The sequence below is a fragment of the Oreochromis niloticus genome, linkage group LG9 (genome assembly GCF_001858045.2).
Source record: "Oreochromis niloticus isolate F11D_XX linkage group LG9, O_niloticus_UMD_NMBU, whole genome shotgun sequence".
NCBI lineage: Eukaryota > Metazoa > Chordata > Actinopteri > Cichliformes > Cichlidae > Oreochromis > Oreochromis niloticus.
In genome coordinates this window covers 20120726-20139234 of record NC_031974.2, presented here as the reverse complement: position 1 = coordinate 20139234, position 18509 = coordinate 20120726, and the positions used below count along the sequence as shown (strand labels likewise).

At 41.5% G+C, this 18509-nt stretch overlaps 1 protein-coding gene and 1 long non-coding RNA gene across 2 annotated transcripts in view; one reads left to right on the top strand and one right to left on the bottom strand.

Annotated features, from left to right (window-relative positions):
- The window catches only part of kcnb2b (potassium voltage-gated channel subfamily B member 2b), an 87014-nt gene extending 68769 nt beyond the window's left edge, over window positions 1-18245 (bottom strand). Inside the window, exons 1-2 of the mRNA XM_003443467.5 lie at window positions 18109-18245; window positions 16334-17045 (exon numbers count right to left, since the gene is read on the bottom strand). Coding sequence (XP_003443515.1) covers window positions 16334-16918 — 585 coding nt within the window. The 5' untranslated portion in view covers window positions 16919-17045; window positions 18109-18245. The remainder of the gene's footprint in view (window positions 1-16333; window positions 17046-18108) is intronic.
- LOC112847869 (uncharacterized) lies at window positions 6454-9273 on the top strand. Its single transcript, XR_003221700.1, has 4 exons — window positions 6454-6534; window positions 8404-8633; window positions 9031-9094; window positions 9187-9273. It is a non-coding gene; the product is annotated as an uncharacterized LOC112847869 (long non-coding RNA).
- Window positions 18246-18509: the final 264 nt, after the last annotated feature.

Below are 18509 nucleotides of genomic sequence, written 5' to 3'. Positions count from 1 at the left end.
TAGATAAGCTCTGTTTTACTTTTCCAGTTACTATAAAACCAAACTGATGCTAGAAAGTTGTGCAAAATGAATGATCACAGGTAAATAGCTGATTGATATTTGCATGTGGGGTTTGACACTACAAATTTATGTTTTCAGATGACTTATGTAAGTCATCCGACCCACTGTTAACATTAACATACAAACCAATTCCTTCTTTAAGTCCACTTTTAACCTCTCCCCTTGCTGAATTTTTTCTACAGAGACAAAAACATTTCCTCCAGATTAGACTGTCAACCTCAGCAACCCATAGCATCCCTACGCGACGCCAACCCTTCCCCCATTAAGCCTCTCTCAGCCAGGCCACACAGGCAATCGTTTTAATGAGTCCACCTATGGCCTATTTGGACTTAATCAGATTTATGTTAGTGATGCTAATTGATTCCTTGCCATCACGAGCGTGTGATTGTTGTGACAAGCAGGCGACTGGGACGTGGCAGCTGATACTACGTAACAGGGCTTTTAATTTCTGCCCTTAGACTTTGCTGTGCCGTCACAGAGGATTAGGGCAGCGGCACATCAGGTTGGTGGTGTGTGTGCTCGTCAGGCAGACACACACGAGGCTGGATTTATACCTCGCCACGCCAGACTTAATCCTCACAAAAACACAGACTTGGGCTTTCAATTAGAAAAGAGTAATTTGTGGAATTTTTTTGTGTTCAGTAAGACAAATTACGCCACTATGATTAAATCAGTGTGACTCTTACACAAGGCAAAATGGTAAACATTTTTAAATTAATATTTATTAAACTTTTAAACTGTTAAGCATAAACAACATTCCTCTGGCACAACTTTCCACTGGCAAAGTGTGTTTGCTTCTCCAGACACATTCCTCTAACTCGGAGGAGATCCATCGGCTGTATAAACCTGTAAATCAGAGGGTTACTCATCTCAAGAAGAGAGATGAAGCAATGCTAAAGCAAGCCAAAAAACAAACAATAACAAAAAAAAATCAAACTAAGTTTTAATGTAAAATATATCAGCATGAAAAATTGAATGTTTATGCTTCAATCTTTGTAGAATCCTGAGATAAGTGTAAAGGGGTTTAGAGAATTGAAATGCAACTGGAAAAATGTTATGTTTTTTTCTTCTTTTTGATCGGATTGAATAGTCCTCAGTCAGAAGTGCCTTCACATACACTCCATTAGGCCACTTTAATAGGTACACCTTGCTAGTACAGCATTGGACCCTCTTTTTCCTTTACTGCCTTAATTCTTTGTGCAGATTTTTGCAGATTTGTCAACTGGTATCAATGCAAATTTCCTGTTCCACCCCTTCCCATAGGTGATTGACATCTGATCTGTGGAGGTCATTTTTACATGGAGTGAACTCACTGTATGTTAAAAAACAACAGTGAGATGATTTGAGCGTCGTGACATGCAGTGTTATCCTGCTGGAAGCAGCCATCAGAAGATGGGTACACTGTGGTCATGAAGGGATGGACGTGGTCAGCAACAATACTCAGGTAGGCCGTGGTGTTCGAATGATGCTTAGGTGGTGCTAACAGGGGCAATTTCCTCCACACCATTACACCACCACCATCAGCCTGAACCAAATTCTAAACCTACCGTCGACATGTTGTGCAAATCAATAATTAATCTAATTAGGCTGATTAGAAATCTTTTTCCAGCTTTCTGTTGTCCATTTTTGGTAAATGTGAATTTCTGTTTATATCTGATAGGAGTGACACCCAGTGTGGTCTGTGCTGCTGTAGCCCATCTACTTCAAAGTTTGATGTGTACTGTATACCTTGGTTGTAATGAGTCAGTATTTGAGTTACTGGTCCTTTCTTATCTGCACAAAGCAGTCTGGCCATTCTCTTCTGACCTCTGACATCAACAAGGCATTTTCACCAAGAGAACTGCTGTTCACTGGATATTTTCTCTTTTCTCTGTAAATCCAAGAGATGCTTGTGTGGAAAAAATCCCAGTAGATCAGCAGTTTCTGAAACACTCAGACCGGTCCACCTGGCACCAACAACCATGCCATGTCCAAAATCATCTATATCACCTTTCTTCCCCATTCTGACGCACTGTTTGATCTTGAGCCGGTCGTCTTGACACACTCAGGTTCTTGAATGCATACCTGGATTGCTGCCATGTGATTGGCTGATTAAATATTTGTCGTAACTAGAAGTTCAGCAGGTGCAGTGGCTGGTGAGAGTATGTGCGCATGGATCCGTGCTTAAAACCTGAAAATAAGTATTAGTCTGCAAAAAGCAAAGAAATGCAAGTGAAATTCAAACAAGGTCCCCAGCTCCTGAAAAATTAAATTTGGATTTATATTAATTCAATTCACGATGTACTAATCTTCGACCATCTGCATCTACAGAAAAAGTCACATAAAACATGACAATACTGCACACAAAAAAGAGCTTCCCAACAAATCAGCTGTTCAGGTTCTTAAACGCAAGCTTTAGTTATTTCATCAAGGAAAAACTGGATGGCCTCAAATCTACACATGCATATATAAGATATTGCCTCTACAGTATGCTCTTATGCATATACAGCCAAACGGTAAACCTTCAAGTGCATCACTTTGTAAATTGCATTGCCTCCGCTGAAATTAAGTTTAAAGGGCACGGTTTCATCGGCTGTGACATGTGAAGAAAGAGAATGAGTGCGTACTGAAACAATAACAGATATGAGTCATGCATCCAAATGTGGACGAATCAATGCCTTACTTGATCTAATGCTTCACATTATAATCCGCATTAGCCTTTGCCCTTTCATACTGCCGCTATATGTTTAAATGAGACCTCTTAATCTTTCCCCGTATTCCCAGCTAGTGAAGAGAAAATCAAGGTTTTAGTGTGTGCATGATTACAAACAGATCTGTACTCCTCCATGTGTCGTAATGTGGCGGGACTGGCAGTTTTGTTGGTATTTTTAGAGATAAGCTTCTCTTTACTTCTCTCTCTAATAACTTCAAAATGTAAAGAATTTTAATACTGAGCTTTATGATGTCCATCTGTTGCGTGGAATTAATTTTATGGCAATATTAATGCAGCTTTTAGGAGGTTAGTGTCACTCAAAAAGGGCAGGACTGTTGATGGTACAGTTGGGGAACGCAAGAAGAAAGAAAACGTGAGAATAGCGAGACTGGGAACGGGACAAAGGCGGCTGCTCCTTTGCCTCGTATCACCAGTCATCCATCAACATTAGTATTGTTATTTGCTTTTAGACACCTTATTCATTACCTTGTAATAGGAGGCAAAGCTAAAAATGCTTCAGAGTCTTAGGTGGCCTTTAGATACTGTCATGCTACTTAAGGGGGATTTATTGCAAAACAAGTATACTTTAAAAATCTTTATTTGGGCCAGTGCCAGGGAACAGTGGCCAACGCCAGTAAGTGTGGGTGCGAGGCAGATTAAAGATTTACAGCAGGTTTGGCTTATCCTAACAGAATATGTGGCAAATTCAATGAAAGGCAAAGGGGAAAAAATGGCTACAAGGTGACATTTCAAAACATAAGCGAGAAATATGCATCTTTTCTCCTCAAATATTATTTCTGCTGAGTCAACACACAAACAGGCTTCATTTACTCTTTGGGGAGCTTGAGGAAAATGACCTCTTTTATTTGCACGTGGCACCTGCTCAAGTCACTATTATTACTTTATAAATCCGGGGACTTGAATAGCTCACGTGCAATTTTCTGCTCATGTTTAGAGTGTTATGCACAATCAAAACACGTCGCACACATTTGCTTGTTTGGGGTAATTTTCACGATTTATGAACACCCCAACACAGTTTCAGAAAAAATAAAAAAAATCTTAAACTCCAAAAAACACAAGTGTAACTTACTAGGTTTTAAGACTTTGTGAGATAAATCTAATAATATCAACCCACCACCTGCTTTTGCCTTCTGGCTCCTCCGTGATTATCAACCTGCCTGCATGCGCACGGCACCAGAAAAGATGAGAGGAGGAGAGGCTGTGCCACCGCTGACAGACCTCACAACACTATTGTGTGTATGTGAGTGTCTTCAAAAAAGATTCAGGGGCTATTTTAGCTCATAATTCATACTTATATGTAAATAGTAGAAACAAATAACCCAAAAGAGCCACCCCTGTTGAAGCCATTGCATGTATATAACCTTGCTTATATTCATGATGTGCATGTTTTAAAAGAGATATAACACAATATAATCAGATCTAAATGTGAATCTTCACTTTCAATTCAGAGAGAGGGAATTCCAGCAAAATGTTAGAGAATTTGCACTCTAACAGTACTGGGTGCTAAAGCTTCCTGCTATGCTTGCTCTCTATGCAGAAGCAGTAATGTTTATAATAACTCTGAAAGATGGTGGGTACAAATTTTGTAGTTTTACAGCCCAGGCGGGATCCCACCATCACCCTAATCCATCTGAAATCTCATTTTTCTTGTTTTCCTTCCCGCACTTTAAAGGAAACAAGTGATTTGGGAGCAAGGGTGAATGATTGCAGGACACTATGATGCAGGGCAGAGAAAAAGAGGCAAACAAGTATATTTTACACAAGAGATATGGATAATCAAAGGAGGCTGTAACGAGAGTCAACTTAACAGTGAGCCACTGAAGGTGAATGAATGAAGGAGCTGAGATGCTGTAAAAGTAGCACCAAGTTCGGAAAAATAAACAAAAGGATCTAGACATAAAATACACAACATCGGTCGCAGCTGAGGGAGAGAACCGGCAAACAGCAGAAAGGCACACAAGTCTAGAAGCAGCACTGTTTTTGATTGGCCACTGACGTTGCATTGTTTAAATAAAATGAGACTGGTGGACCTTTCAGCACACCGGTCAATACCTGAGAGTCACCCTATCGATTGGCAAGGTGCTGGCAAATGTCAACACCCAAAAGACCAAAAGTCTTTCCAGATCCTGCAGATGGAGAACAGATCCTTCTTGAGCTGGCAGCAGCACATAAAAACACCAAGAAAAATTGTGCTGTTATGTCTCTGACAGCACTTCAGATAAGGCACAGATTTATTGGGCTTTTAGACTTTAAGATGAATGCAGACCTCTTTTAAATGTTTGCCTGCTGACAGTGGAGAGCAGGCATCTGCACCTACACACAGGGATACTGTTAAATGTGACATAGGTCACGTGGTCTATGTGTAGTGTGTGTGTCATCATCCCTGTGTGCACTCTGACCAGCTGGGGTCACTCTCTTCATTGGCACTAAGCTGATTACAATCACACTAGGGAGCCAAAGAGCTGTATCAATGCCTCTTGTCACTTTGCCTCACTAGATACAAACTGTCCATTCCTGCTGAGGGCACATTAGTGATTTGTGTGAATGACTTATTGCTTCCATGAATGGCCTGGGAATTACATAGGAACAAAACCTTGCCATTCCTCTTTATAACTTATAGAGTCATGCTGTGCTTACTGTATCTTGTTGTGACAGAAAATGGAAATAAAGTATTCAGATTAACTTTCTCAGTAAGATGAAATTTCAGCATTCAAGCATGTAAAGCAAAGGGAAGTTACTGTGGTCAGCAATAAGGCACTCTGGTGGTGAGGCAAAAGATGTGGGAGGCTTGCGTCGAGCACGCAATATAATCATTTCTTCTGTCACTTCCTGGAGTGCGGGGAGACAGCAAACAGCTGGCAGCACTTCCCACAGAGACGCCAACGGCATGATGACACAAGGAAAAAAAAGTGATAAAAAGAGGGAAAGACGGATATGAAAACGGAGGCGGTCCAACAGAGAAGCTAAAACAGGAAAAAGGCAGAAAAAAAGCTTAAGACCGGAGAAAGGAGGAGGTGGTGGAGATGAGAGGGAAACCCGTTTGCCCGGTCACAATCGCTTCTGCTTCATCAAACCAGTATCCATGAGGCAACGAAGGCTACCAGGTTGCTTCAGCCTTGCTCTGTTGGTTTCCTTTTTTTTCTATCATGTCTTCAGAGGCTCCTTCATAGAGCAGAGATTTCTAATACATCTCCTCTGTCTTGCAAAATCAAGCCCCTCTTTTGTTACTGATGCTCTGGAGACCCTGTGATTGCCCTAGATAGGACTTTCACAAAAGCCAATTCCACTGCTTTACTAAGTTTTGAGCAGAGGATAACTAATTTTTAAATCTCGGCATAATTGAAAGGCAGCGTTTTCCCTGAATATGTGAAAATGTGAACTCATTTAAATGCTGCACTGCAAAATAGGAAATAATATTAGTGTCAGCGAGAACTGTTAAAGCATCTGTTATAAATGATACAAGCAGAAAATTAAGGAAGACACCTAATTGGAAAAAAGAAAATGATCCCAGTGGGGGGAAAAAGTATTTTGAAGGCAAGTTTTAATCAGTGAGACCTGAACCGTGCTGATAATGTAGAGCAGAAGCGTTTCCCTTAAATTTGCATCAGGGGTTGGCTGTGGGGGCTGAGGTACCAGCTGCTCTGCCTCACACACAGCCTGTATAGAGATGAATTGCTCCCTGGGTGTCGATAAGTCACCATGGCACACCATGGTCACCATGGAAACAATGCAAACACAGCATTTCTGAGGAAACAAGTAAAGTAAGTTGATTACACACTTCTTTCTGACTGAAAGGGCTCTTCCTCCTTAGGAAATCCCCTCTTATTGTCAGGATTTTCAATGCATATTTGATGTTTTTGTTTTTTTAAAGCAGCGATTCTGCTTTTATGGCACCTCAGATATCCCAAGAAATACTAAGACAATGCACAACTGTAGTTCCTGAAGCAGCCACCTGAGGCTGTTCCCAAAAGCCAAGTCAATCCCAACATATCTATCTATAACAAATTTTCCCTTCATAACCGCTGAACTGAGCTAATTATTTAAATGGTGTTAAGGCTTAAAGTTATGCATAGGGGTATTGTTGCTTTGAGTGACTGTATCCAGTACGCTACGTCGGTCAGGACAATTAAATCAAATCAAATTTAATGAAAAGCAACATTCAGAACATCTAACTAATCTCACCCACGTTGGTTGCTGTTTCTTTTTTGGTTTTTAAAATACTTCCTCTGTTATGTAGTCTCACTTGTAAAACATTGTGAAATGTCTCATCAGGTCACTGAGCAACGCTAGCAGTTTCTACCAAATAAAAATGCAGTACTTGGAAACACTTTTGCCAAACAGAAAAACTAAAGAACTAAAATAGTTTCAGAGACCAAAGTAATTCCACAAATCTGTTACTACACACAAATGCCCCAAAATATCCCAGCTGTAGAAGTTGAGTATTTACAGTACAAACCTACTGAACTAGGAGTGAACTAGCTCTAACTTTGAGCCATGTGTACTGTTTGCAGTGTTTTCGTGCATTTCTGTGTGTTTGATTTTATGAAACGATATAGCCCGTTGTGAAGTTTTTATAATAATAATGTATTCAAAAAGTCCACTCTCCGGTTATGCTGAGTAAAATAGTTTTTACTTGTATGTTACGTAGCACTACTTAGAGGGGTCTGTGTTTGAAATGCACCTATACAATCTATGGATGAACCTTGCTAGCCATTCTTGCTAAAGTTAGCTGACAACTCTGGATCCCACCCTCTCATCTAAATGCTGTCCAAAATAACATGCCTGGGGTCACTTAATAATATCTAAGAGTCACAGCTGGATTTCAAACAAACAGTGGGTGATATGTTAATTTATACCATACATCTGTTTTCTAGGTAGAACCAGTAGCATACTGTCCCGCACCTCTGGTATTACACAAAAAGTGGAGACACTGATCCAGTGGTCAGGATGCACTTCTCTGATGACTGGTAGTCAGTCACACACATGACGGATTGAGAGCCAAATATAAACACCACAATGAATACTAATGCACTCCCATGTCAATGCTCCCAAGATGGAACAGCAAGAAGGATCACAATTCAGCTTTCACGCTGCAGGGAAGCAATGACAGAAATGTGGAAAGAATGGAAAAACAGAGCAGAGAGAGGAAAGGGCGCGGGAGGTATATAGGAGGAAATGGATGATTGTAGGGTGAAGGTGATAAAAAGAAATGTAAAGGGAGGCTATGAAGAGGGTGGGGAGACTATTGAATGGTATGGAGACAACAGCATCTCACTCGCTGTGTTGTGAAGCCCATAGAAAGCTGGCTCAGCAGCATTTGAAGGTTTTCAGATAAAGAGGTGTGTTATTGTGTGTGTGTGTGTGTGTGTGTGTGTGTGTGTATTGCACATAGACATGTCTGCTTGTGTGTTTACTGAGGGCAAAATGCATGTCTTATTCAATGTATGTGCAGAGATTTGGAAGGCTGGCTGTGAGCTCAGCATACACAATGTGTGTGTGTGTGTGTGTGCAGGGGGGACTACTGGAGCACGTAAAAGAGACCCGATGCTCATATAATTTAGAATGATGACTCTCTTCTCTCCCCTGTCGTCTCTCCATCTCTCCCTATTCCTGATCTCTTCTGGGACAAGAAAAAAGAACAACAGACAGGGTGAGCAAACTTCCCTGAGAGACAGCAGTGGAGGAAACAGGGAGGAGATGAGGAAGGCAGGAGGAGGAAGGAACACATTAACCTCTTACTCGGGGCGTCACTCGAGCTGCCAGCACTAGGCAGCGCTAGCCCTCGTTGGTGGTCTATATGCAGCCGCTCCCAGCATTTCAGTGGGGTTTATGTAGGAATTTGATGGCAGTCAGATCTGAGGTATGCCCTGTGCAACATGGAATATATGTAAGAAATTGTTTATTGCAGAGCTTTACAAAGCTTTGCAGCAGAAGGCAGCTGTTTTTGGCATACAGACTCTTACCCACTGTTGTGCACCACCTGTTGTGTACAAAAAGGCAAGAAGGAAATGCTAATGATGTGAAACATTTGGCAGCCAGAGAGCCAGATATTTTCCATAGCAGCTGGTAGAGACCAAAAATGAAGCAAAAGGGGTAGTAAAAAAATATTTGGGTCGTAAAAACGATTTAGATTTATTACGACACACACAAAAATTTAATTATTGCCCAATCAATACAGTATTTTTAGGACTGATACAAATACTTTTTTATTTTCGGTATTCCAATAATTTTCCAATATTCCATTTTTTTTCTTTCAGACACACAAAACAGTTATGTGGCAGGGGTGTGGTCTCTGGCGTGTTGCAGTGGAGGGGCGTTACAGTGAGTTCTCAGGGCAGTGCCGAGGTGTGGCAGAGAGGGCAGGTGTGACCGCTCAAGGTGCTCATTTTCTTCTTCTCTGTATGTTTAAATAGGTGGGGACGGAGAGGAGGAGAAGGAAGCAGCTGCTCCTGTGCGACTGGTGCCAGAACATCAAAATACAGTTCCTTAAGCGAAAATAAAAACGAACCTTTAGTGCATGAAATCCAGTGTGCGTTTCGGGTCCTTACCACAAGTTATTTATTTACTTGCTTACACTACGCCTGATTTTGCTCAGATCCGCTCTTTGTTGTGTTCCAAACATGGTTTTCCAATGGGAAAGCTGCAGAGTGCCCTCTGGTGGAGAAACTATGCAACATCAACAGTCATGATATGGTTGAAGGGTGTTTCTTCCATCTCTTCATTACTTTTTAAATATTAAATGATCAGCTATTATAAATGCTGATACGGATAGACTTGCTAGTAGCTATCAACTAATAATATTGGCCTGCTGATAAATCAATTAGGTCATAGTCTAAATAAATTTTTCTTTGTTGTTCAAGATTTTTTTTTACTTTGATTTTAAGTAAATATTTCTCTATTTTTTTTCTTTTTTTGGAGGCAGTGTCCAAGTGGTAATAATTTTGTTAGTATAAGATAAAGTATAAGATTAGGGAAAATTAATTGAAATGTTTAAATCTTGACAAAGTACTGAACACTCCCTATTATATATTTTACTATTACTATAGAAGGTAATTTACAGGTTGATTGAGTAAATATAAACATAATGGAAGAACAGTATAGCCGTACCAAGCTTGCTGAGTTGTAGGTGAGGGTAAATTGAGGGTATAATACACCATCTGGCCACTCATTAGCTTTGGTTTGTATTGACCTCGTTGTTTATGCTTTAGACCAACCTAAAAAAAGAGGATTTGCTTGTTGATCTTCTCCTTTTCTGTATTAGTTAAATTGTGTGGCTAACATAGTGAGGATTAGACGTGCCTCACGAGTTTCACTTAATGATGTCTTCATTCATGAATCACTACACGCATGGTCAACTGCAATTAGCCGTAAGACAGGCCCCTGGGCTTTTTTGGGATGCCATGGCCACTGAGCTGCATTCAAACTGTAATTCCTCGGCACGCAAAATCCCACTGGTGATCATAACTAAAGAAAGCAGCACTGGGTTGTCACAGAAGTGTGTGTCACAATAAACACATACACTGATGGAAGGGAATTTTTGAAATAAAATATACAGCAACAATTTAGTACTGAGACAGATGAACTTTATGTGCCGTCCCCCTATTTGTCTTCCGCGACCTCTTTTGCCTCACTATAAACGTTCCCTCGCAGATACAAGGCTTTGTTTGGATCAATAAAAAACTGCAGTGTCCTAACCTCCCCCTCATTTTAAATATGACCCTGGGATACCTCTGCTGTAAAATCCACATGAGATCCAGTCTGCCTCTTAACAGTGCGGGATAATCTGACACAAGCTCAGTTTTCGGAGCATTTCAAATTAAAAATTGCTTTTACGTGATGAAATGTCAGTGTAATGTTATCCGTGTGTATTTTATGCCACACTTACTTCTGTTTTTGTTCATGTAGCGGTCGATTAAAGCAATCAGAAAAAATCAAACACACCTAAGGCATGAGTGTAAACCCTTATAAATAAATGCAGAGTTACATTCGAGCTGCAAAACACGATTTCACAAGTTTTAATGCAATTTTATTCCTACAGAGCCACGTGAAATGACCCTGTCAACAGATGTCATAGTACTCATCAACGTGGAATGCTTTTGTTAGGAAAGTTGATATTTGCTGCTTGGTAACATAACTATAAATTCAGACAGCACTAACAAAACAAAGGACAGTGGAAAGTACTCTACTGCTTACAGCACTAGTGCCATTTGTTGTCCATGTGTGGAAATTCATGTTTAGAGTGATTAAATAGCAGAACAAACTGGTGAGGATTCACTGTACATACAACAAATCAGCTACTTCTCAAAGAAAACAATAGAAGACGCCATCAAAAAATGCTTTAAATGAAGGAACATAAGCGCTTCTTTTTATAGATGAAACTGATCCAGAGTATATTTTGAGGGAATGAAAATCCATTGTTTGTTATTGTCAGGGCTTTTGCAAAGTTTTTGTTATCCCCAAAACAATATTTAAACTTTTTGATCACTACACAAGTGATCGCAGCCAAAGATCATTTCAAAAATTATATTTTGTTGCAGGTGACAGAGAGAGAAGAAAGGCAGCGGTGGATGGGTTAAAGTTTTTCCTGGAACATCCTGATGACAAATGCTTCTGCCTCGTCTCATGGCGGGACTATAAGAACTCATACCACCTATAATCTAGCAGGTTCTTTCTTATCTGATTATGAATGCTGGGTAAAGAGGATTTAGGTGCTGGTGCCTAAATGCTAGGCTGTACTGATTAGAGGCCTGATGGAAGGCTTATGCAACGAGGAGACTACACGAGGAGAGAAGGTGTGCTCTGCCCAAATGACAAACTCGCTTCGGCTATGCATCCTGATAACTTCTTAAAATGTAACACGATAACTCCCATAGATTTGAGTTACCATTAGTTCCTGTACATGGATGCATTGCTTGAAAAAACAAAACAAAACTTGGAGACACAAATAGTATTTGCAAAGTCAAGGTCGGTATTAATCAGAGAGGCTTTTCACAACATAGGTAAAAAGTAGCTACAACGCACGTATTTCCCCAACAAGCTGAGTTTTTGTCAATAATATGCCAGCACTTATAGATTTAAACTTCTGAGAACTGACCGCGAGTCAGGCAGAGATGAAAGAATGATTATGAAAGACAGATTAGCGGGTCCACCTGCTGCTTGAATCTGACACAGAGGCGCATACGTCGGAGAACATTTGACTTAATGCTGACGAAAGGCCACGCTCATTTTTCCTCTCCCCATCTCCACTCATCTTTGACTCAGCCAATATCAGAAACTACATCAATGTACACACAAGGCCAAATGCTCACTTCAGTGCTATAAAAGCCTGGAAGGAAACAGATGGATGGACGGGAAGGGGCTGTCTGCGCTGATGTGAAACAACGGGCGGCATCAAACGCCGTGGAGTCGCGCCACAACAGTATGCTAATTGAATTTGCTCCTATCACATCCAAAGCTACGCATTAATATTGTCACTTCTGCCGTCTCACATGTCCCGTTCTATATGCGATTCTATAAATGAGCCAACAAAGCCAAACGGGCAGTGTGTACTGTGGATTTACCGCACCACATTGAGACGGATGATTATGACAACACTGACATTCACACAGTGGCATTTAGGATGTGTGTTACAGTAAGGTATTTTGTTACAGCTTCCTTATACTGTGTCATCATCATCATCATCATCATCAACAGTGGACCGACTTTGGCTGCTTCCAAGCGTGGGAGGACCAAACAGCACAAGGCTGCGCCCATGCAGTCCCACTGCTTACCATTTCCACTAGCTAGACTAGCTTATTAGATAAAGGGGAGAGTAATGTTGCACATCCACATCAGGAGCAAGCATAGGGCTGGACATGGCCTGTGTGTGTGTGTGTGTGTGTGTGGGTGGCTGGCTGGCTGGCTGGCTGGCTGGGTAGGGAGGGTGGGGGAACAGAAAGAAACACTGATCTCTTTAAAATGCTCTGAATCCTCTGCTATTATTTTCCGGGGCTGCCCATATAGACTTTCTCTTTTAGAGTCACTGGTGTATTAAAGCTCTAATACTGTGCATTACATTATTAATATTCTGAAAGGTTTGTCTGCAAGCACCGCATGAAACAAATCAAGATTAAGAAAAGATGCTGCTCTTGCATACTGCACTATTAAAACTGAGCCCTGTATGCACCCATGTCACGACTAATAGCAATAATTTTTAATACTGACTAAACCGCTAAGATCTGTAGCAACTGTTCGTTAACATCGTGATACTTATTACACGATTTGGGTTTTTTTTTTTGCATACCATTGTGTTTATTTGAAGGCAGAAACAAATGCATTGGCGGCATCTAATCACATTTTCCATCTCACTGACAAAAAACACTGCAAGTGGAGAAACACAGGCAGGTTACAAACTGCATGCACAAGTTACATTTGCCATCTTGGCATCATGACTGTTAAAGTGCATTTACACAGAGAAACATCAAGGCAAAAATAAATTCATATTTCCCAAAGCAATCCAGCAATTTTAATACGAGTTCCTTGTGCGAGCTAGTGTTAAGAATATTTGCTGTAGAACTATACCCATGACTCATTATAAACAAAAAAGGTCGGGGCAGCACTAAGTCCTTCTGGCTCAATATCAAGGATGACACGTTCTACCGGATTACAAGAAATTATAGCCTCAAGGAGGGAAAAGATGCAAACACCATCTTAGGTTTTATTTTTCAGAGCACAACCGCCACTAAATTATTATATACAGTATCTAACTGACAAGTAGAGATAATATAAAAAATGTATATACGTGTGTGTTTGTATTTACAAAGAGAGCGCAGTGACAACATTTTATGTAAGAGGTGGAAACTATTATCTGTAATGTAAATCAAGCATCTATACTGATTTACTAAACGATATCAACGCTGACAAAACGGATCTTTTACTTTTTTGCGCTTGATTTTAAAATGTACTGACTGCACATCTGTTTAGAAAACAGCGCAACTTTTTGTAACTCCCCATAAAGCTAACCACAACTATGAGCGCTCACACACCCTTTACTAAATCTGTTCCTTACATGTGTGATTTAATTCAACTCGCAGGAGCTGGCACTACAGTGCATGAGCCTGGAAGATCTTTTCTTCTACATGAAATTCTCGCACGCCAAACACCCGTCAGTGCCCTCCCCTCCCACCCACCCATGCGAGAGGGCACTAAACCAAAAGTCACAGCAACACTAAGAAGCCACCGCACTGCCGAGTGTTCTCTTTCTTTGGACCATTCATAATTCACCGAGAAAGATTTGCAAAGATCCAGCTCAGCATCCTGAGGCGTAACTTACATGACTTCATCTCTTACATCACTCTCTCTCTCTCAGGGCTTTCCTTTGCCACTATCTTGTCCACCGCAGCTCTCCCTTCACTTGTGGCTCTCTCTAAGCACCTTTTTTTTCTGTTTTGGTGCAGTGTGTGCTAGGCTTCTGCCTTTTCCCTTCCTCTGCCAGTGCTCCCAAAGCATGAATGAAATCCTGAAAGAATGAAATCCTAAATTGATTGACCCTTCTGAAAAGGTCGGCCCTCTTATGCGTTACCTTTATTTAAGGGCAGAGCGGGCCAGCGGTGGCATTAAGTGTCAGACTGGGTTCCTCGTAAATCTCATAAAGCCTGCTTTACAGAAAAACAAAGAGAGTGAAGGGAAGGTGTATATTCTATGCCGTAAGACTCTGTGATTGCATTTGACAAAGGGCTCATGTTGCTTTGAATAAAAGCACATTGCTGTGTACCAGGCTTGTAATGGCATTTCCCTGGTAAAGGGCTTTCAAGGCACGCACAATGTGTGCCCCATAAAAGGCTTCCCTGACCTCAGGGAGCTGCCATCTGACAGTCCAGCAGCCCTGGCAGGTTATTTCCAAATGTACTTTCAACTGCAGATAACCTTAGTGAAATCACAAAGCCGAGGCATTAGAGTCACATTCAAGCTCGTCTTGCAAAGCAGTCTGCAGAACGTCAGTGCCATTTGAATTAGGGAGGAATTTCCCTTTCAGGTTTCACAGGCTTTCCCCATGCAATAGTGTACAGGTCAGCAATACGTAGACGTGTCTGGAGACTAAGGGACTATACTTGGACTTATCAGTTTAAAATCCACACAACGTATCAAGTTACTACACTGCTATCACCAAGGTTTGCCTTAAATTAAATATTGTCAACTCTTTAATTAATTTAGGTGATATAAAGCTTCCCCCCGTCGAGGATGAATGCAATCATCGAGGTGAGGCGGGGTCCTTGTCAGTCACATATCACTAGTTGATGTGTGGGTAAACAAGCTATATGGATATAGTACAGGAAGGCAGGAAAAAAAAATAAAACATCTACAGCAGCCTGTAAAATGAGCTGAACTTTATGCATTGAGAGTCATTACCATTTTTTGCCATTTCAAAGCTGAATATTGCACCATAATTTTAGCACCAGGGGTCTAAAATTGAATCGAGCACGAATTCCAAACTGTCCCAGTCGAAGTGAAACAGCTTTTGCTTTAATGGAAAAGGGCTCAGAACAATGCATCATCCAACGTGCACTATACAGCACATCAGACGGGGATGATGTTTCTTGGGTCACGCACACAGGTCCCTGTGTTTATGATCCTCTGACGTGGAATATAATCCCGATGAGCCCTGCCCCGCCTGCACTGCTTGATGATGGGATCAGGATACTAAATTACCAGTGATTGGATTTCATCAAGGCTGACCAACCTAATTGAGGACTGAGTGAGGGTGGAATGAGAAGGTGGAGGAGGAGGAGTTGTCATCGTTTTACAAGGAGCAGCCATGACAACATGGCAAGACAGTCACTTGATGTCTGTAGTATTTATCATGTTGATTCAGGGCATGAATGAACACGGGGCTGTATGTGACTGATGCAGCATTTTTCTAAACATGTGGAAAGGTGGGTAGCAGCTGCACCGATGACTACCTCAGCCCTCAGTCACACCGAATAAAGATGCCTGTATTTATATACAAGTATTTATAAAAAGGGCTATAGAAACTGTATTTATCAATACATATGCAAGCACCTTATGACATTTTCCTGACTCACAGTCTGACTGAGAAAGAAGTACATCTAATCAGTAAGACTTACGCATAATAGAGCCACATGAGAATATATGCTTGTACCGCTCTGTCCAAGAAATGTACCGTTTTACAAGTCATGAACAGATGTGGTCTATTTTATCCCGGCAAAGAAAGCCAGACCAGAAGCTGACACTCCTACCGATTATTTCATCAAAGCAAATGAAGTCAAACTCTTTCTACTCCAGTGATTCCCACTCATACTAGAACTGTGCGTTTTTACTTAAGGATGATTTTTCATCCCTATATTCTGCTTTTCCTCCATCCGTACAAATTGTTATCCAAAGACAGCAGCTTTCGCTACATTTCAAACCGATGAACTCATCAGTATTTTTGTTTTTACAGGATAGATCTGGCCTTTGATAATCATGCCTGCAATGTGTTGTGATCCAGGGAGCATGTTCAGCTTTGAATGTGAACATGAAATGTGAGACGGTGTGATCGCACTTCCAGTTTGGGTTTCCTACCTTGGCAGCCACTGAGGAGTTGGGTTTCTCCAGGAGATCCCACAGTTTCTTCCTCTTGTCCGGGCAGCAGGTGTTATCAAACTCTCCCTCTCCCTCCCTCTCCCTCATTGTCTCTGCCTCCCTCCGCAGTTCCTCATTCATCTGCTCTTTTTTCTGGTGGTAACGGGCCTGGCAGCAAGACTCCAGGTAGATCTCATCAATACCCCAGTAGTCTAACTCCTGGCCAAACGACAGGGCGCACATCTCCTCCATCATGTGCAACTTGCCTGTGCGGTAAAAGTTCAAAATGGAGGTGAAGGCCCCCGGGTGCCGATCGAAGAAGTATTCGTTCTCGTTCAGGCTGTAGTCGTCACAGATTTCCATCAGGGACTCGTGGCTGTTGCACTCTCGAAGCTTGCCAAGCCGGGTCCTGGGTAGCCGATCCAGGGTCCGCCACAGGACTTCATGGTTCAGACCCCCGACGTTAAGGCGGACTCTGCGGGAGCGGGCTTTGGTGCGGATTATGTCGATGGGCTCAGGGGGAAGCGAGGGAGCAGTTCGGATGTTGATGGGCTTAACTCCGATTGGTCCGAGTTTCTCAGCCATTGTGATGGAAAAGGAGACTTCTGGGAAGATGTTACACTGACCTCCTCACCCCCCCGAAATATGGGAAAATAATTTAAAGCTCTTATGTCGGTTATGTCGGATCCTCTTTAGGCAAGTCCCTCCATGGCTGAGAAAACAAAAGAGAGAGGTGTGAGATGAGTGAGTGACTGATGGCACATTGGTTGAATCAATTTCAGCATCAAAAGGGACACATTTCACCTCCAAAATTAGAAAACAAATGCGCTCTCTTCAGTTGGGAACAGTCACCTGTTACTTCATATGGTCAAAAAATAGTATCAGCCGTGCAGCGTTATTGATCCCACATTTCTATGAAGGTGTTAGGCAGAATCAATGATTTTGTCAATATGGCTGCTTTGCTTTGCATTCCACTCCAGCAGCGTTGTAGTGAGGAAATGAACTCCTTTCTGTGCAGCCCGTCGGCCCAAATGGGTCAAATAAGCCATGACTACATTCATGTGCCATTACTGTTTAGATGCACCAATCTGGAGACATGTGAGGCAACAATTTTTAACTTCTCATTATCATATATCATTAGAGTCATATGTTTTCAGTAAAATTTAACTCCCTGCACATGAACAAAAAGCTCCTAAGAAAAACTATTTTGACTAGGGTGTATTATATATATGTATATATGTATATATATATATATTTTAAAAAATCAATATTTTATAATTAAAAGTTGTAAATATAGCCCTTTTACTAATTAACCCCACAAGGGTTAAAAAATAAAAAATAAAAAAATAATGAGAAATAAGTCTATGTAGCAGGGAATGATGGGAGTGCTCCTGGATGCAACAGTTTTTAGTTACATTCCCAACTGCCGTATTATCTGTATCACGAATTTGCCACTAGGAAGCCAATTTTACTATATACATGGATGTATATAAGAGGGGGATGCACTGCGAAATCACGCGGATAATATAACTGTAGTATAATCTGAAAACATCGCATACCTGTTACACTGCTGTGTTTTTTCTTATCTGTGTTCAGGAAGGTTTTCATGCCTTCACAGTCCACCACCTACCTTCAATCTAAATCAGTCTAACAATCCCTGCTGCTCTGGTAGCGCACATTCGTTTTCGACTCACTTCAAAGTAGAGTTAAAAAAAAAAAGCAAAAGAAAAAAAAAAGAAAAACAGCAGAATATATGGTGTAAAAATGAGTCTCACCTTGCCTCGACAAACCACCTTTTGCATGCAAACTCCTCTTGTTCCTGGGGGAGCAGAGGACGAAAAGGGAGCCGGGATCTCCCCTTCAGTCAAGCGGCTATTGCTGTAGGAAGCACTCCGCCGCGCAGAGAACGCGCGCCCCACATTTTGTGTGAAAACGAGTCGAAAAGACAAGAAAAAAGCGTCAACGTCTTTCTCTGAAAATGTTCATCGGGAGAACGGACAGTGTCGTTTCGCCATGGGAACGCTGAGGAAATGAGTCCTGCGCCTTCATCCAAAAGCTTGAAGACAGGGGCTCTGAATCACTGTAACTGCAGACGTAGAGCGCGTAAAAGGCAACGAGAAGGAACGGGATAAGCGAACTGCGGAGTGTCCCGCTGTATACTACATAAGGAGGAGCA